At 41.2% G+C, this 21,013-nt stretch overlaps 1 protein-coding gene across 2 annotated transcripts in view; it reads right to left on the bottom strand.

Annotated features, from left to right (window-relative positions):
* Phlpp2 (PH domain and leucine rich repeat protein phosphatase 2) overlaps positions 1-21,013 on the bottom strand; it is a 71,908-nt gene that overhangs the window by 8,985 nt on the left and 41,910 nt on the right. For both annotated transcript variants that reach the window (XM_027405984.2, XM_027405985.2), the window contains exons 10-17: positions 15,660-15,720; positions 12,834-12,929; positions 11,277-11,432; positions 7,914-8,114; positions 3,526-3,688; positions 2,708-2,838; positions 1,934-2,044; positions 901-1,095 (exon numbers count right to left, since the gene is read on the bottom strand). In XM_027405984.2, coding sequence (XP_027261785.1) covers positions 901-1,095; positions 1,934-2,044; positions 2,708-2,838; positions 3,526-3,688; positions 7,914-8,114; positions 11,277-11,432; positions 12,834-12,929; positions 15,660-15,720 — 1,114 coding nt within the window. The remainder of the gene's footprint in view (positions 1-900; positions 1,096-1,933; positions 2,045-2,707; positions 2,839-3,525; positions 3,689-7,913; positions 8,115-11,276; positions 11,433-12,833; positions 12,930-15,659; positions 15,721-21,013) is intronic.

Here is a 21,013-nt window from a genome sequence, read left to right as displayed (position 1 = left end):
CACACACACACACACACACACACGGCATCTATGTGTCTTTACCCTGGAGACAATGCTAATACACAGCAGACACCACCAGAAGAATCTAGTTTCAAATTTCCTTTGCATATTTCTAAAATCCCAGCAAGTTCTTTCTCTAAGAAATCAAACTGATAAAAATCCACACCTATTTGGCTTGTTTTGAAAAATAAGGATGAAAACTATGTGGTATAGTACTTGGTCCTTGGCAGGTTCTATTTTCAGAGTTCCCTTTTCCAAACTTTTTCTGTCAAGTCTCTAGCTCGGCACTACTGAAAAACTGACTCCTTTCCCAATACTCTGCCTTTTAACATGACACACAACCAGCCCTAGCTCCAGGCTGCTCTGGTCTTAACTATCCAAGTTTACAGTCTCAGCACTCTGTATCCTTCAGGCCATCCACCTGACATGCAAGACACTCTCTGCTACTGAGAGATTTTTCCAGAGTTTGGAAGTAAGATTTTGCTTGCAAGTGACTCAGGTGTTAATGAGAAAGAGGAGTTACATAAATCCCAAAAATAAGTATTCTAATACATTAACCTAACCTAGCGAGTGTCTGTTGGCTTTCTGTAGGTCATCAGCCAACTCTGGAGAATCTTAGGAAAGCATCCAGCCTGCTTCCCCTGAATAATCACACACATTCAGGCACACACAGCCTTTAGCATACATGTGCTGGCATTCTCAGATCCTTGGCAAAAGTGGGCAGATGACTCCACTTTGAAGAGGCAATGACCACCACACTCTGCTGATGCCAAGAGAGTGTGGTGCAGGCAGGTACAGCATCTCTCTTTGATCCTGCATCTACAAGCAATGGCCTTCACCTTCTGAGATTTACTTCTAGAAGGAAAGTGGAATTAGGGACTATTCAACCCACCTGCTTACCTGTGAGATACCAAGAAGGTATTGGCCATGAAAACTGTGTCATTTGTTGAGTGCTGTACTTCTTCCAAAAGCACATCTGCCATGGTACACTGCAGCAGACGAGGGAGCTCCTCATTCCGGTCCCCATCAAACATGCCATACACAGCTCCTACCCCCTCTGCAAAGTTATCCATAGCCAGAGCAGACACACAGAGCCTGGAACAAGATGAGAAACACAATCACTTCTTCAGGGAGTTCTTTAAAAAGCTTTAACTGAAAACGGAGCAGCATCATGGTAAGTCTACATACAGAAGGAGCAGGTTACTAGATAAGCAGCATCGTGGTAAGTCTACATACAGAAGGAGCAGGTTGCTAGACAGATAGTCAGGCAGCAGCTGACACAGGCAGCATCCTAAGGAAAAGGGATTCAGCCACATTCACAGGCAGTGGTGGTGGCATGAGCCTTTAATTCCAGTACTCAGGAGGCAGAGGCAGGCAGATCTCTTGAGTTCAAAGCCAGCATGTTCTATTGAGTGAGTTCCAGGACAGCCAGGGCTACACAGAGAAACTCTGTCTTGAAAAACAAAACAACAACAAAAGAACTAACTCTGTCAATGTCCTTGAGTCAAAGAGCACCAGAGCATACCTGCCAATGAAGCTGGAGTTATTTATACTCCTTGCCCCAAGGAAGAATGCTCACCATAGAACCCTGGGTGCATAGGCAGAAGGTACAAAAATAAAACTTTGTCTAGACTATTGTGGGGAAAGTCTGTGTACATGAGCAGAGGGTCATCTAAGATGGGAGCAATGGGAAATCAGTTTATTTTTATGACTGGGCCTTGCAATAAATTTCACTCATAGGAAAGAAAAATCCCATTAGAAAACCTTAAAAGGTGTTTAGCACTTTTTTTTTTTCTATTTCTTTATCGTGGTTTTAGACGGATCTTATCTCATGCTGAAGTTCTGAGACGTATGTCTGGCTGTGAGCACCAGAGCAGGCTAAGACATCATGAACAACCTTTCTCTCTCCAGTCTCCAGGGCCAATATACTCACTTATTCCTCTGCCCTGCCATCTCAGCCAGTCCATGGCTCCAGAAGGTTGATGTAACTGTAGAATCTGTGGTTGGCAAAGGCTTCTGGTCAATTTTCAGGGTTGTGATATGGCTGTGGGAGGTGAAGAAGGGAAGATTAAATCATATTCTCTTCCGTATTTTTATAACAACTATCAAAACAATAATTATTTTAGAAAATAATCTTTTGATAGACTAAGATACATTTCCAGAGAGAGTGAATAAAAGTGGGGTGATGAATCTGTGGCTTTGATGTAGGAGAATAAAGAGAAACAGAACTGAAGATAGTTTTAACTAATGCATCACAAAGATCTCTAGGTTTGTATCAAGTGTCTACTTATTTTAAGCAACATAAAGAGATCTTTTTTTTTTAATTTTTTTCCCCCAAGACAGGGTTTCTCTGTGTAGCTTTGGAGCCTGTCCTGGAACTCCTGTAATAGCTCTCCTGGCCTAACTCACAGAGATCCACCTACCTCTGCCTCCCAAGCACTGGGATTAAAGGTGTGCGCCACCGCCACCTGGCAAGAGATCTTAAAGCAATACAAATGTATTGTTGCTAAGATGTTATAAAGTGACCTGTGCCACCAGACATATGTGTGTCTTAGTATGTAGCTCAGTAGAAATGAATCAAAGATAACAACCAGGAGTGTTCTGGCCTAATACACTCTATTCCTTTAATTAACTGAGATTTCCACAGTCCAAAATGAACCCAGTGACAACTGAAACATATGGATTTGATTTCAGATTTTTTTCCTACCTAAACATGTCCAAAGTCTTGTGTTCCAGAACCAAATTTGTATTTCCTGTCAGATCAAGGTCTTGTAAAGTAGCAGGCAGAGCATCTGGAATTAGTATCTCTGTCAAGTCATTGCAACTCAGGTCTACAAACTGAGAGGAATATAGAAATCAAAAGAGAATACATTACATTACAATCTCTATTCCTAAACACTTAGTCTTCTCCTATAGCCTCAAACGGGAATTTAATTTCTTTCCAGGAATGAATTAAATATACTCAAGATTTTTAAACTGAGAATATGAAAAGAGAACAATACCCACTCCTTATGTATGAAGAAAAGGGGAGCCTTAGCTACATTCATGGGCAACATATACCAGTTTTGCAAAGCTATTCAAAGCTATGAAGCTGTTGTCTGATCATGTTGTTTAAGTAGTAGTTTTGTCAATATTCTCCAGCCAAAGACCTCCAGAGCACACCTGTGGTTAAAGCTGGCTGATTCTCCTTACAGCAGTAGAGAATGTTCACCATGGAAGCCATGCAGTGGGTGTACAGGGAAGAAAGTATGGGAAGGAACCTAGTATAGGATTGGGGCTTTGGCTCAGCCATTTGAGGGGGAGTCTAAGAAAGTAGAGGACTGTACCCAATTGTGGGCTATCACAAAGCAGTTACACAGTTCAGTCTCTCAATGAATCTTACTGTAGAGAAGGGAAATTGCTTGAGAGAAAGTCTTGAGAGGGAAGCAGTCTCATTCATACTCCTTACTTCTTTCTTTCAAGGAAGGCACTCACTCCCACCCCATCATTCTCCAGTGAGGATGTCAGGCTAGCTGGTGCACGAACCTGGATCTGAGGCAACTGAAGTATCTCTGGGAAAATGCTGATGTTGTTGGCATGTGCGACAAGCGTATGCAGCCTTTTGCAGTTCGCTATGGTTGTGGGAATGGCTTTAAGCTTGTTCCCACTTAGGTTCAGTTCTTCTAATTGCTCCAATTTATTTAGTTTGCTGAGAAAAAAACAAAAACAAAAATATCAAAACACCATGCTGCATCAGAAAAGAGCAGTTGCCAAGCAGTGCTATTATATAGCAACCAGGGAGTAAAGAGAACTTGGTTCACTACAGAAAAGCCTGAGTAAAGAAACAATCAGACAACCGAGCCATGGTTCACCATTGTGCCCAAGCATGCCATTTGTCAGCATGATCTCTTGCTAGCACTCAGTGTTTCAAGGGTGACACTGCCCTTGTTTTCCTAATAGATGTGAGCATGCGCATTTTGTCTGACTTACAGGGAGTCCCTGAAAAAGTATGGTCTGTTGTTGAGAAAGTAGTGCCAGTTCTTACTGCAGCACTAACTAGGATACAAAATCCTGGATATGAAAAAGGTAAATTAAGATTCCTTTCAGTTTTAAACTTCTACAGTTACCAAGTGGTGCAACTCCCCACCACAAACAACCAAGTTCTTGTACACAAAGCATCCTGCTTGGGACAAAACAAGTATTTATAGCACTCTGGTAATGAGCAAAGCTTTTTATGTGTTAAGCAAAAGATCTTAAGCCTGACATCTCCACTAACAAATTCCTCTGATTTCTGTGGAAACAATAAGCATGAAAAAAAACTTGGAATATAACTCATTGTAACACTAGCAATCTGAAAGAATCACTATTGTAATCTCACTAACCTTGCTACCAGATTTCCCAAAATGGGTTTTAGATTTTTTTTTCTTAAAAAAGTATTTGTGTTTGGTTGCATGTGCCTTACATGGGTGCCAGGTACCCAGGGAGGCCAGAAGAGGGCATCAGGTCTCTTGGAAGGAGCTGTAGATGGCTGCAGTTGTTTGCCCCCATGCGCATGTTAGAAACCAAACCCCAGTCCTTTGCTCTCAACTACTAAGCGTATCTCCAATCCCTCAAATGAATACTTTATATGAACTTTCCATCTTGCCTGTTTAATAGATCATAATTTCTACTGCTAGAAAATCCATACTTTTCAAATACACCTCCCCACAACATATACACCTATATACAAACACAAAAGAAAACTCGTACTTTTAATAAGTAAGCTTAGAAAAATATTGTCTTTTATATTATAATACATTTACACTCAAAGAAACTGGAAAATAAAGACAAATAGAATATTTGTGTGTGTGTGAACAACTTTATGTACATGTGCAGGTGTGTGCACACAAACAGAAGCCAGGAGTCAACATTGGGTATCTTTTTGTTTGGGGGTTATCTGTTTGCTTATTTTGAGACAGGGTCTCCACTAAGCCTGAAGCTCATTGATCTGGCTAGACTAGCTCGGTCTGCAAGCCCCAGACATCTTCCTGTCTCTACTTCACCAGGGCTGGGATTACAGGTGTGTGCTACCATAGCTAGCTTTTCATGTGGTCCTGGGAATTTGAACTTAGGACAAGTTTGTACAGCAAGTATTTCATAAGTGGACCATCTCACCAACTTCCCCAGTATCTTTTAATCCGACTACTATAAATAATCACATAAGGAACACTCCTTGACATAATGCTAGATTCATTTAGAAGCATGAAACAGAATTTCAAATTCACTGAGTCAGGTGTGGTAACAAATGCCTATAAATGGTAGGCTAACACAGTATCATGAGTTTGAGCCTAGTTGGACTCCACAGTGACACATGTCTTTTAAAACTAAAAGTTAAATAATTGTCTTCTAACTCACTTTAAAATGTGTTTCCAAGGCAACCTTCCTTCTTTTCCACTACTCTCAGCTTAGGGTCTTTATGACTTGTGAATATAATCACAATACCCATATCCTAAATCAGCTGTTTAGTGAATATACAACCGTGCCTAGATTTTAAAACCAGAGCTGATGGATCAGAGGATAAAGGCACTTGTTGCCAAGCCTGACTATCTGAATCCCTGGGACCCACATGGTAGTAAGCACAAACCAACTCCTACAAGATGGCCAGCAGGCCTAGAATAAGGAACTGTGGAATGCTCTGGCTTTATTGGGATATACATTATCACTAGCCTATTCCTAAGGCTTGAGGAAATATTTGCAGAAGAGGGCAGAGAGATTATAGGAGCCAGAGTTAGTGGGAACATCAATTAAACAGTGTTTTCCAGACAAAACATACCATCTCATAGCAACTATGACACTAGGTACAAGACTTGCACAAGCTCAAACTAGACAAAGCCCCAGTATCACAAGAAATCCTACTGCTAGCTAAGAAGCTACTGACATATGATAGCTGCTGGGAGAGAATCAGTTTGCTTTCATGGTGTGACCTATGGTAGGCCTCACTCCCTAACACTAGACGGGCACTACAAACTGGACTCAGTAAGGATTAAAAAAAAGAAAGAAACCACAGAGATGAGGGAAGAGCTGGGAGAGTAGAGACAGTAGCCATGGAAGGAGTTGGAGTATGTATGAATGTGTTAAAGATACACTGTATTAAAGAATAAAAACACCATTAAAGCCAGGCATAGTACTCCATGCCTTTGATCCCAGTACTTTGAAAGCAGAGGCAAGCCAATCTGTGTGAGCTAAGGTCAGCCTGGTCTACACACTGAGGTCCAGAATATCCAAGGCTACATATTTATATATACATATTATTTCTGGAGGACAACAGGGAAGGACAATGAAAGATAACAAAGTATAATGACACATATTTATGAAGGTGTCATAAAGAAACTCATTAGTTTGTGTACTAACCTGAAAAACATAATAAAGAAATTATTATTTTTAAATGATTTATTTATATTTTATGTACATTAGTGTTTTGCCTACATGTGTGTCTGTGTGAAGGTGTCAGATCCCCTGGAACTGGAGTGGTGAGCTGCTAAGTGGGTTCTGGGAATTGAACCCAGGTTCTCTGAAAGAACAGCCGGTGATCTTAACCACTGAGCCATCTCTCTAACCCCAGAAAATGTTATGCTTTTTAATAATAGAATTTTGGGGGTGGATATGGAGAACAGGATTTTGTGTATTCCAGGCTGGCTTCCAAATCTGTATGTAATTGAAAATAGCCTTAATTTCTGATCCTTCTGCTGCCATCCTGAATGCTGGGATTATAGGTGTGTGCTACCATACCTATTTTATACAGTGCTGGGGGTAGAACTCGGGGACTTAAGCATACTAGGCAAGAACTCTAGAAACAGAATTACATCACCATGCCCAATTTTCTTAAAAATCTAATTATTTTGAAAAATACCTATTTTTCCATGGACACTGTTTAAATTTTAACTGGAGGAACTTTCTCATGTCATCTTACAGGTATAGATTGCTAACTACTATTCCTCTCTCTCCTCCAGGCCTAACTCCCATTCTCTGAAGCTCTGTGTAGTAAAACTAGCAAATTGGTATGTTTTTACTTTTATTTTTTAATTTATTTTTGTTTATGTGTTTGTGTGTCACATGTGTGTAGGTGCCCTCTGAAGCCAGAAGAGGGCATTGGATCCCTTGGAGCTGAAGTTACAGGTGTTTGTTATCCACCCCATGTGAGTGCTGGGAATTGAACTTGGGTTTTCTGAAAGAGTAGCAAGTACTCTTAACCACTAAGCCATCTTTCCAGTCCCCAAACTGGGATCTTTAATATCTTGCATTTGTCACACTGTATGGCAACTGCCTAAACCGAAAGTTCTCAGCCTGTGGGCCATGACCCCTTTGGTAAACCTCTATCGCCAAAAAATATTTACATTATGATTCATAGCAGTAGTAAAATTACAGTATGAAGTAGCAATGACAATAACTGTATGGTTGGGGATCAGCACAACATGAGGAACTAAATATATTAAAGGGTCACAGTGTTAGGAAAGTTGAGAACCACTGGCCAAGATGTTTGTCTATTTCCCCAATCTGATTGGATGTCCGTGGACAGAGGCAGTAAGTGTGACACAGTATGTGGCATATATTAGGTATTTTATATAAATACATATAATGAATAAACTATTAGACAACATATTTTATAATACAGTGCTGATAAGAAAGAGATTTGACATTTTATTTCATAACCCTGTACTTTTCTGGGTGGGACAGTCTCAGATTATTATTAAATAATTAGAGCTAAAAATTATACATTTTAACCACAGTTTCTTTGGCTATTCATACTTAACCAGGAACAAATTATTAAGACAAAATTTACCTGCTGAGCTAGTGAAGTTGCAGCACCAGCAGATCAGAAATGTCATAATCAGACAGCTGTATTGTAATGCAGAATTCATGTTTTACTGTCAAATGATCACACTGCACTCACTCACCTTGCAGGAAATGTCTGTAGCTGGTTGTTTGCAAGGTGCAGGATTCGCAGGTGTGGGTGCCCAACCAAGACGGATATGCACTGGTCTGTCAGGAGGTTGTTGGTCAGGTACAGTAGCTGCAGCACACTCAGACTCTCCTCTCCAGCACACGCAGAAGGCAACGACTCCAGACTATTTGCAGATGCATTCAAGTATCTGAGACTGACAGAACACAAACAGAACATCATTCCCTTTGAGTCTGTTACATTCGTAAGTACAAACCATCATGCCCTTGCAATAGGGAATGCTGCTATCAAGCTCCCAAGTCAAGAATAATTTTCTCCAGGAAGTTTTCTCTACATCGATGCAACTCAAAGCCAGGTGGCAAGAAGGAACATAGGCATGGTTACTTTTCTACCATTCTATAAAGGCTGCATGAAAAACCACCTCTACCCATTGCAAGGACACTACTGAATACCACCATAATACATGTCTTAAGTATAAAGATAACCTTCAAAAATTGTATCTCTTTGTAACAAGCCATTATTTATTTAGCTAATCCCATAATGCTGATATCTACACAAAATAATTACACTTCTGTACATATATTATAGACACTATAATGAAAATCTTGGGTCTTTATCTAGTTATTTCCTTAGTATACAGTTCTAGAAACAGAATTTATGGGATCAAAGAATACAGGTTTTTAATAATGGCTTTTAAATATACACTGCCTATTTGAGGCCCAGAAAAGTTCAATCAAACAGCAATTGTGTTGTTTCTTGGCATTTTGGCTAAGATCAAGTCCAAATTGCACTCATATAAGAAGAATGCAATCCATACATTTATCTACAATATCATAATTCAATTTAATCTTTGTCACTCTATCAAGTAAACCATGGTATAATTTTAAATCATCTGTCAGATATGATGTTCATATAGGTAAAATATCTTCAATGATGGCAAGTGTGTGTGTGTGTGTGTGTGTGTGTGTGTGTGTGTGTGTGTGTGTGTGTAGGCAAAAGGACAATCTTGAGTATCATCTTCAAGAATGCCACCCATGGGATGGTCACATGGCTTAGATGGTAAAGGCTCTTTCTCCCAACCCTGGCAACCTGAATTTGATCCTCAGAACCCACACGGTAGAAGGAGAACTGCCTCCACAATGTTGTCCTCTGACCATCACATGTACATTATAATACATGCATAAACACACCTGTATACAGACAAACACACAAAATAAATTTAATTTTTAAAATGCTGCCTACCTCCTCTGAGACAGGATCTCTCATTGGCCAGAGCTTACTAATTAGGCTAGACTGGCTGACCAGCAAGCCCCAGGGCTCCACGTGTCTCTACCATCTCTGTGCCAGAATAAAAAGCACACATTGCTATTCCCTACGATTTTAGGAGAGTTATGGGTAACTGAACTCAGAACCTTATGCCTGTAAGACAAGCACTTTACCAACTGAGTGCTCCCAGAATCTGAACTTGTGTGTTCTTAAATATAGATGCTACATGGTCGGCATCTCTAATAAGCTTTTAAGCTTGAAGAGGATTATGTGTGTCAGCTGACAGCACTGCATTAGGTAGACGGTTTCTTTGTTTATTTGCTTTGGTTTTGGTTTTCCAAGACAGGGTTTCTTTGTGTAGTTCTGGATGTCCTGGAACTAGCTCTGTAGCAGGCTGGCCTCACACTCAGAGATCCACCTGCCTCTGCCTCCCACCATGCAGGGATTAAAGGTGTGTGCCGCCGCTACCGCCAGCACCTGGCAGTAAATGGTTTCTTAATTATAAACAGTCACTTAAGACTCCATCCTGTGTTACGTACAACTTGTTAATTCACTTCAATACTTCACAGAAACTTGCCCAAAAGAAAATTTCCCATACAGTTTCATTTCTTTTGTTCCTGCTGTTGATGTTTTTTCTTTCTAATAATTTGATTTTGTATTATAGATTAAGAAATGCATAAGCTGGGAAACAGAAAACAAGAAACCTGTGGGAATGTCTCCTGTAACCCTATATCAATTCACTGCTGCTTACCTGTTTCTCTGTCTCTAAACTCCCTTCTTCATAATGTAAAAGACTGCCATTAAAACTCAACTTTATTGCCTAGGAGGATCGATAAATTGTAGTACATTTACTTAATACAAGCAATACTCCAAATTAAATCCTAGCACCACAAAAAAAAAAAAAAAAACTACTTTTTTTTCTAAAGATGACATTTAGGGTAAACCTGACTCTAAGTGTTAAAACAGAAAGACCTAGCATCTATGTACTAATTTACAACAAGATAGCAAATAATGCCTCTTGTAGAAGGAAATTACCTTTAAATGCATGGTTTTCAAAGCAGGTAATAAATGTTCTAGAAATCAAGAAAATATAACTCAAGATTACCTGACAAAGCTATAATGAAACTGACTTTAGTAGCATGTCCTTTCTTCCTCAATGCAAAAGCTGGAATTTATCAAAGGCTCCCTCTAAATGCTATTTCTCCCTGAACACAGTGAAAGCCTGAGCAGCCCTGACCTGCTAGAATTGATTTACTACATAAGTAATAAGTATTTGGTAGTTACTTCAACTTTCATCTTTACTATGAAACTATATTTTATTTATTTCTTTTTTTTTAAGCAATCTTGCTGGAGGGTGGTGGCCCACGCCTTTAATTCCAGCACTTTGGGAGGCAGAGGCAAGTGAATCTCTGTGATTTTGAGACCAGCCTGGTCTCAAACAAGAGAGAGTTCCAGGGCAGGCTCCAAAGCTACCCAGAGAAACCCTATCTCTAAAAACCAAACCAAACCAATCTTATATTATAGACCAATCCCAGTCCCTGCTGCCTCCTGTCTTCCCACTCACCCTACTCCACCTCACCCCCCATCCACACGTCAGAGAGGGTGAGGCCTCCATGGGGAATCATCCATGTCTGCCGCATCATTTAGGGCAAGACCAAGCCCCTTCTCCCTGTATCTAGGCTGAGCAAGTTATCCCTCCATAGGGAGTGGGCCCCAAAACCTCAGTTCATGCACTAGGGTTAATACTGGTTCCACTGCCTAGCGGACCCATAAACAGCCCAATCCCCCCCACTGTCACCCACATTCAGGGGGCCTAGATCGGTTTTACGAAGGTTCCCCAGCTGTCAGTCTGGAGTCAGTGAACTCCCACTTGCTAGAGTCAGCTATTTCTGTGTATTTCCCCATCATGGTCTGGACCCCTTTGCATATATTATCACCGGGACTCCAAGAGTTCGGTATATTTTCTATCATAAAAAATTGCAACTAAGTCTCTGCCCACGGCTGGAGTATCAAGTAAACTAGAAATAAGTCACTCCAAGGATAAGTTGGTGTGGCTTGTGGAGGCAATGACTGTGCTCTTTGAGGTGCTCACTTTAAGGCCTTGGAGAAGAGAGTGTCTGGCAGCCTGGAGAGAGTGTTGTGCTGAATATCCAGCACCTCAAGCGGAATGTGCTCCAGCAGTGCTGGAAGGACACGGATGTGGTTGTGTCCCACCATCAGTTTCCGAAGACTCAGACTACTCAGAATTCTAGGGAGAAACAACAGAAGAAAACAAAGGCTTACTTAAAATTAGTTAAAGTTAATTAAAATTAGTCAACTATCAGAAACCTATTTTTAGAATGTACAACTACCAACAAGTGACTGAGCCAAGAAAGCTATCACAAAAATCATCCAGCACCCACCCAGAAGTCATGGGTGAGATCTTGAGGACAAGTGGCACGGAGAGTCTAAACTAGCCGTTCTCAAACAACTCTTTCACAGGGGTCACCTAAGACCACCGGAAAAAAAAGGTATTAACACTGCAATTTATAACAGTAGCAAAATTATAGCTATGAAGTAGCAACAAAAATCATTTTATGGTTGAAGGTCATCACAACATGAGGAACTGTATTAAAGGGTCAATGCATTAGGAAGGTCGAGAACCACTGGCTCCGCAGTTTCTAGAATAAAAACATTTTGGCTTAAGTCTAGACAAAAATGTAGTCTACACAGCATTTATCAATACTAATAAACAGTATATTTATTAATATAATTCCGTAATGAAATTTTTATTACAATAAAAATGGTTCAGTATATAAAATGGCCATTTAGTAATGAAATCCAAAGAGTTAGTGACTTGGCAAAGAGTTAGTGATCTGCCAAGATCTCACTAAAATGGATTCATCTAGATGTGAAGATTGTACTCCAGAGGCTTGGTGTAAACCTACTGTGCTAAAAAGCATCTAGTTTAATTTTAATGGATCCACAAGCATACATTTTACACTGAAATACTTTGGAATATATAGTATAATATCCTCACCCTACCCCTCAAGCACCACGCTCTCCTTTCTCAAGTGAGATAAATCTCACCATCTGGTAAAGATCAATTCAAATGCCATCTTACCACAAAGCACTGTCTAATTATTTCAAGTTTTTCTGAATTTCTAAAACAATTTATAAGTGTCATGATAAAGACCAAACCTCCAGGGTGAGACTTCTTCTATATTCAAATGCTAGTCCCCAGTACCCCTGGTGAAGTGCTACCTCAGACAGGTTACCTAACCATACTTAGTTTCCTCATTCCTAAGGTGAGGCTGACAACACCTATATAAAAAGATTCAAAGGACTAAGTAATATCATAAAGCTGAGGTTCTCAGGAAATTTCCAGCTCATAAGTCACCCTATAAAACAGTTATAGTCATACTATCATACCACCAACCATGACTGAAACTTTCAACACAGGTTAGCAGCTATATATGTGTATGTCACACAGTTTTACCAAGTTGTCTTACAGGCTAAGACAATGCATTAGTCATCGCTATAACCCTTATAGTACATTGTGTTGCTTCCTACTCAGCAGGTCCTCAATAATCAGCAACAAATGAAAGGAAACCCAAATTGAGAGAAATACTTAAACACATATGTCAGATATGCATCTGTATACGCGTACCTTGCGGGAACCTCTGTAAGAAGATTGTAGCTCATATCTAGTATTTCCAGCTTTTTTGCTTCACAGGCCCAGTCAGGGACACACTCTAGCAGGTTTCTGTCAAGAAAAAGAACCATCATGTAAGGTAAAAAATTATTGTGGCTTGGATCTAAATGTTCCCCTCTAAAGACATGTTATTGCAGACTGTTCTAGTAGCCTGTGGTGCTATTATAAATTGGTAGGTGGGACTGGAGAGATGGCTCAGTGGTTAGGAGCACTGGTTGCTCTTCTAGAGGATCAGGGTTCAATTCCCAGGACCCACATGGTATCTCACAACCATCTGTAATGGCAATCCCATGGAATCTGACACCCTCTTCTGTCTTCCAAGATTACCAGGCACATAAAGTGGTATATAGACATACATGCAGGGAAAACATCCACATTTTTTAAAACAAATTTTTTTTTAAAAAATCATTAATTTTTTTAACTAATTATGGAACTTGATATTTCATACTGTAATCCTAGCTCTTGGGAGGCTGAGGCAAGTATGAGAAACATAAGTTCAAGGTCAACCTGCGTTAAATATAGAAACTGTCTTTAAAAACAAACATGAGAAAGAAGATAAAAAAAGAGCAAGGAAAGGAAGGAGGAAGAGCTCAAAGAAGAGTTTGGCCTTTCCCTCCCTGCTTCTAAGTTGTCATGAGGTAAGGCATTATAAGCTGCCATCACAATACCATACCCCACCATGGGCCCAAGGATCTGAAGCTGCAAGCCAAAAATAAACTTTTCTTCTTTTAAATTGCGTATTTCAGGTATTTTGTCACAGTTATGGAAATGTAAGTAACAGACAAATGGAATTCATTTCACTAGACTCCTATGTGTGCATTAAGTCACCTTAGGGCAGGGATACTATTTCCAAGGAATTCTCTGGGATTTTACCAAAAATAATAGGTCAGTACTCAGAAAACACTGGTAAAGTAGAAGAGTAGAGAGAGACAATTACTCAAAAATGTACAGCATTATATCAACTGTGTTATAAGACATGTCCACAGAAGGCTTTAAACAGAAGCAGCAGGACACAGTGAGGCAGGATGAGGAGAGACTTGGAGGATGTGGCATCAAAGATGATCAGGAATCCATGGGTAATGACGGACAGAAAAGAAGCAAATATTAAGAAAAATAGAAGGAATAACAGTGAGCAAGTAGACACAAAAGGCAATCAGCAGCAAAGCAAAGTATCTTTTTGTTTTTTGTTATTGTTGTTTTTTGAGACAGGGTTTCTCTAGCTTTGGTGCCTGTCCTGGAACTTGCTTTGTAGACCAAGCTGGACTCGAACTCAGAGATCCACCTGCCTGTGCCTCTTGAGTGCTGGGATTAAAGGCGTGCATTACCACCGTCCAGCTCAAACCATGGAAACATGAACTTGAAAGATTTAATGCAGTTCCTCATCAAAAGACTTCTGTCAGATGTGACCTACCTTTTCTAGGTCACAAGGCGTCTGCCAATTATGTGGCAGAATGCAGTGAGAGCTACGTAACAGAGATACAGACATTGATGACAGCTTAGTGAAGAAACACTGTCTGAAATAAGCCAAGGCAACTTCGATAAGAAACATAACATCTGGGTTAGATCCTGAAGAACGAACGGTATGCTGCAACCTTATATGACGAAGACACTCCAAGCAAGGATGACAAACGTTGAGTCAGATCACAGAGATAAGGCAAGAAGGAGTGTGAAGAATGATGGAAATGCCAAGCAGTTTGGTAATGCTGGAACATTCAGTGATGGGAGGGCAGAAGGGAAGTTAGGTTGGGACAGCTCTAAACCATGTCTGGAAGGTTCTTCCTTGATGCTACATGTACAGGGGCTACCTCAAGGGTTTACAGGCAGTGTACAGATGATGTCAGCTATGTACTTTTCATAGATTACTGGTAAATGGACCCCAGTTAGGATGATTCTGCTGATAAAAGGAAAAAACAATAAGGGTTCCAGGCAGGAATTGATAGAAGCCTAAGTGAGTAGTCATACAGATGAAGGAGAAGGAGGAATTCTGAAAGTACTGAGGCAAAAAATGATAATGACTTAGAGAAGGATTAGGTATAGGAAAGAGAGGAGAATATGGAATGAAAGCTACTTACTTTCAGGCTTCTCACCTGGGTGACCATGGATATGACTGTGCTAGTGTGAACAGACAAAAGAAACAAGACTGCTGCAGTGGGAGATGAGTTTACTTTTGCACAGGTTTGAGGCACCCAGGGATCTGTACAGCAAGATTACCTAGTAAAGAACTGGACACATGGGCCTGTCAGTCTAGAAACCTGGTTGATGCCAACCCATAGGAGTGACTAAAATCATTGGAATCAATGAGACTGCATCCGTAACAGGGCAGTGTGCCAAATCAGAACTAGATGGGTAGCTGACTGAAAGGCTGCCAGGAGAAGAGAACTCCAAAGAAGCAGAAGTAATGACTAACATAGCATTAAAAAGAGACTGTATTGGCCAATCTAAAAAAATGTTTAAAGAAGTGTAAAGATAGGTAAAGAGAGTAAGTGTCAAGAGAAAAGGTGAACTGAGAAGGCCTAAAGTGAGCTGGCTGCTGGGATTAGAAAATGGAGTTCATGAAAGGAAACAGTGCCCACAATACAAATAATTGGTGAGAAATTTAGACAAAAAGGTAAAGAGAGCGGTCACAAATAGCATGAGGGCTGTGAGATTAAGCAACAAGTTGTTTATTCAGACAGAAGAAATCTAAGTCCCCTTCCTCTCCCAGAGGTTCCTTCCTTTAGCTACACAAGAGTTGTCCCCCAGCACCCATCAAGACAAGTACCACCCTACAGACACACTCACCGGGAAAGTTCCAAAGAAGTGAGCAGGCTGGGCACTGGGTAGACATTCACTGCTGTCAGTCCTATAGGAAAACAGACACCATGTTGACAATGGCCTCTGAAGAAGATAGCAAGAACTACTGGTAAGGGCTGGAGAGATGGCTCAGTGGTTAAGAGCCCCTACTGCTCTTCCTGGGCACCCAAGGACCCAAGTTCAGGTTCCAACACTACAGTGGGCAGTTCACAACAGACTGTTAGTTAATTCCAGCTTCCAGGGGATCTGACCCTGCACACTCCTACACATACATACACATCATTAAAAAGAAGAACAAGAAGAAGAAAAAAAAACACTGGTAAACAAAGCAAAAGTAGCTTTGTGGAGATGACTAAAGATAAAAACTACTGGCAACTCCCTGTGACTACCACTTGACCCCAACCTGTCTTTGAAAACATACACTACTACTACTAACTTTGGGGTCTTGTGCATTTGACACTAATGTTAACAGTACCACTTAGTTTGTAAAGTGAAAAATACCACATACAACAGTATGAACAAATGCCAAAGCATCTACAGGAGAGAGAGAGAAGATCAGGAGTTCAAGGTCCATCTTAGATACACAGTGAGTTTAAGGCCAGCCTGGGTTACATGGAATCTGGCTCCATGGAAAAATACCTGGACTTAAAAAATCTTTTTTATTATGTGTATGTATGTTGGTATGAGCACACAGGGGCCCTCAGAGGGCAGAGGTATTGGGTCCCCCTGAAGCCAGAGTTAATAGGCAACTGTGAGATGCCTCATATGGGTGCTAGGAACCTTACTCAGGTCCTCTGCAAGAACACTTCAAGCTCTTAGTCACAGAGCAATCTCTTCTACCCCAATATCTGGATTTAAAGATGAAAATAATCTCACCTTTAATTGAAGGATAATACAAATACAGAAACAATCTTGAATACATAGATCAATAAACTGGAACACATTAGCAGAACCAACATCAGATCATCAAACATGGCGTTACTAATTCCCAGAGCACTTCTTACCTCCTCTCCTAGCCACCACCATTTCAAAGGTGCCATCTGTTATTCAATACCACAGACAATTTATAAAACCAGAACTCTCCTCCACACCCCAACCCCACAAGAGCCTGTTGGGTAGCCCAGGTGGCTGTGAACTCATAATCTTCTTGCCTTACCTACCCAAGCACTGGGATAAAAGGGTGAGAGATGGCTGGGATGCAACTCAGCTGGTCAAGTGCTTACTTAGCACACAGGAGGCCCTGGGTTCTAACCCCAAGCACTGCATAAATGGAACATGATGGTGCACACTTGTAACCCCAGGCATACATATACTTTCGTATATTTTGTTTCATTTGGGGACAAGATTCCATGTAACCCAGGCTGGCCTTAAACTCACTATGTATCTAAGATGGACCTTGAACTCCTGATCTTCTCTCTCTCTCCTGTAGATGCTTTGGTCTGACTCCATTTACTTCCACATTAAGCTTGTGGCATTTGTTCATACTGTTGTATGTGTTTATATCTTTTTAATGTTCTTTTTTGTGAATATGAAACAACCAGAGGGACCTGATCCTTCCTAGGAACTGAACAGGTGTTAAACTTTGTTAGTGTTGTGAAATCTGGCAAAACCCACTACTAGTGTTGATGTTTTTTTAAGTTCTTACTGCAAGCATTGCTCTGCTGTTCATCTTCCTGTAAACAGGCAGGGATGCTGGGAGATAAGGCAATTTGATGTCTTAGCTGACAGATGCTGGACTCTCCCTTACTGCCCCTGACTGTGTGAAGCAAAATGATTATCAACCAGCCAAACAACCTTAGGCCAGCACCATCCTTTAAGAACACACCACAGAAGCCTTGAGAAAAGTGCATAACAACTATACTGTTATTTTCTGCAGCTCCTGAAGGGGCTCCTGAGAGGACAACCCCGAGACAGGGCTGTTTCAAACAGTTTACATAGGCCTTTTTACTATCCCAAGCCTTGATGAATGCTAGATGACTCTGCAACCATTTCTACCTAGGCCAGAAAGGAACAGTTAACCCTAGTGGCCTAGCAGAAGGATCACTAAGACTGGTATAAATACAAACCTTCTTTTGCATGACAGGTTTGCTGTGATTGATGTAAACACCATTCTCTGGCTATAAGCAAGCTGTCTGCTCACTTGATGAGTCAGCTTGGAGCCACACTATTTAGCCCTAATAAAAGACTTCTCTCAAGTTATCTTTTCTTGCCTCCTTTACTAGGAGAGGCTAATCTTGTTATACAGAAAGCAGCAGCAGAAACAGTGGAGCCACAGTGGGGGCTGACACAGCATGACCACAACTATAGAGCATGCTAAGCTGCGAAAGTGGCAAGGCTATGGCTTCTTGAGGGCCGAAGAAGCTAAGGAGAGCCACAAGCCTGGCAGCAGCAGTAACAAAAGGTAGCAACAGCTGTTTGCTGTGACACTGACCAACAAGAGACAGCTGAATAGTCCTGAGGGGAGCAGCCAGGCAAGGGACAAAATTGCTACTGGAAGTACAGAGAAGGCACAGAGATCTGACTGGAATGGCTATAAAGAGGCAAAGGAAAGTGACTGCAGGCCCTGGTTTCTGAAGAATACCAGAAAGCTGTCAAGTCTTCAGACACCCCAGGTCTAGGGGCTGTCACAGTGGCTGCTACTAAGGGATGAGGACTCCTGGTATTTAGACCTGTCTAGAAGCTACAATGCCAGCTGCTGCTACAGGCTGAGGAATCCTGACTTCCCAGGCAATGCTTCACCTGTAGGACTAAGGGTCCTACTACCAAAGGCCTATGTGAGAGTTGTAACACTAGAGGGAGCCACTAAGCCTTGCTACCCAACTCACTGCCACATCATGGGGTACAAAAGTTAAAAGGACCACACTTGAAGAGAGCTCCTCCTAGTCTAGACATGGTTTCTATGTGGTATAACATAAGGACCCTGCCAGTTGCCTGGTGGCAAATACATCATGACTACCCAGCATAGGACTACTAGGCATTTAAAGCTTCTCCAATTTAGAGTGACTATGAATATCTTATCCATACACTTGGGAACTAATATAAGCACAGAGAGTGAATATAAGCCAAGAGGAACCTTGGGTATACCAGACATGGTTAGCTCTAGTACCTGCACTGAACATTTTCAAGGTGGTTGTACTGATTATCTGTCATAGCATCACTACACAGTGCCTGTCAACACTCAATATATTTGGATGCTGTTATTGTTTCAGGTTTGCCTAAGGGGAAAGATAGGCTGAAATAGAATTTGACTTTGTAGGTCAGGCTAACCTGGAACTCTTGACCTTCCTGCCTTATCCTCTCACGTACTGGAAGGATTATAGGCATGGGCCACAGCACCCAGTTTTCACTCAACAGGCTTTTTTCTTATTATTATTTAACTTATTTATCTCTGCATTTAGGTATGTTTGTGTCTATAAGTGGGGTCATGTGGAGGCCAGAGGACAACTTGTGGGAGCTGGTTTCTTTCCACCCTGCGGGTCCAAGGGACAGAAGTCAGGTCATCAGGCTTGGTTATGTTAAACTCATTTACTCTGCTCAACAATAGGACCTTCTGACTCAAGAAATTAATCTATGGCAGGGGTGAAGGCTCTGTAGCATGATAAAAGATAACAGAACTGAAGTCCCTAAATGTCCTTTATGCTAATAACATATTCAGACACAGAAAATCAAAGAAAAAGAAAACGGGCAGTTTTCCATTATCACCATCTAGCTCTTAGCACACCGCCTTATATGTTTTCCTTTAACACCAAGGGGTAAACATCACCCTGAATGGTTATCATTTGTGGTACAGTTTAACCTAAAAAGTGCTGTTTTCTTTGTTTAAGCTTTGGTTTAACTTATACAGTACACTATGATCATGCAGTTTTGCTTTCTTAATCAAAAGCTGTTTCCAAGACTTATTTGTACCAATACAAAGCTTTAGTCCATTCATTTCCATTACTGTACAATATCTACTGTGTAAATACATCACTATTGATTTATCCATTTTCCTATTAAGAGTCCTATGGTTGGGCCGGAGAGATGGCTCAGTGGTTAAGAGCACTGACTGTTCTTCCAAAGGTCCTGAGTTCAATTCCCAGCAACCACATGGTGGCTCATAACCACCTTGAATGAGATCTGTGCCCTCTGCTGGCGTGCAGGCAGAAGACTGTACATAATAAAATCTAAAAAAAAAAAAAAAAAGCTGGGCGTTGGTGGTGCACGCCTTTAATCCCAGCACTTGGGAGGCAGAGGCAGGCGGATCTCTGTGAGTTCAAGGCCAGCCTGGTCTCCAGAGCGAGTGCCAGGATAGGCTCCAAAGCTACACAGAGAAAGCCTGTCTTGGAAAACAAAAACAAAACAAAACAAAAAGAGTCCTATGTGTTCACCATAACACAACACAGTGATAGTCGTTCTGTGTGGAAGTAGCTCTGAGATAAATGCCAGCAGGGAACTGTGGTTCACACAGGTAGCTCAGCTACTTCTTTGACATGGCCACCTTCCTACCAACCTACCATCTGATGGGGGGAGGTGGGGAGTAGAACTTAGGCCTCCCCGACTATTGCATGAGCCTCAGCTCAGCTCAGCTCAATCTCTTGCTTTTGATGTCGTCTACAGCTACATGTGTAGTCCACCTGTTGGCCTGTTTGGACCTGGACTTGCCTGACATAGTTTTCTGTTCTTAATCTGTTCCCTACTCTCAGACCATGGTTCCACACAACCATACACCCTGCAGCTGAACTCTGCAGCTTTTCAGTCAAGCCTAATTACAGCAGCTCTCTTCTGGCACTCCTGGTTTATTATCTTACCAATACCAACTCTCTGCCAGCTTCTGAAACCTCGTCAACTCCACTGCAGCCTCTTTAACTTACACTCATCCTTCAAACCACATATATGCACATGGCTATGCTATAACATGAGAGTTAGTATTAGTAGTTAAGACTGGAATAAAAGAACTCACATTCATTTCAATCAGGCCACCAATATAGACAGGTTATATGACAGATTTCTGTCATGGGAACCACTAAACCTTGTGATTTGCTGTTACTATGTCAACTGTCCCACTGTGGAAAGCACAAACATGCATGTTCCTGGCATTTGTGCTCACTACACTACTGGAACAGGGTCTTCTCACACTACAACCAAAACAGCATGTGCTTCTCCAAAAGGGATTGGGAAACTTTTTCTTAAAAGGCTAAAAGAAGGGGCTGGAGAGACGGCTCAGTAGGTAAGAGCACTGGCTGTTCTTCTAGAGGACCCAAGTTTAATTCCCAGCAGCCACATGGCAGCTAACAACTGTCTGTAACACCAGTTCTAGGGGATTCGACACCTTCATACAAAAAAAAAGCTAAAAGAATGTGGAT

This window comes from Cricetulus griseus, chromosome 3, assembly GCF_003668045.3.
Source record: "Cricetulus griseus strain 17A/GY chromosome 3, alternate assembly CriGri-PICRH-1.0, whole genome shotgun sequence".
NCBI classification, from domain to species: domain Eukaryota; kingdom Metazoa; phylum Chordata; class Mammalia; order Rodentia; family Cricetidae; genus Cricetulus; species Cricetulus griseus.
The sequence above is the reverse complement of the archived record's forward strand: the minus strand, read 5'-3'. Positions and strand labels throughout refer to the sequence as shown.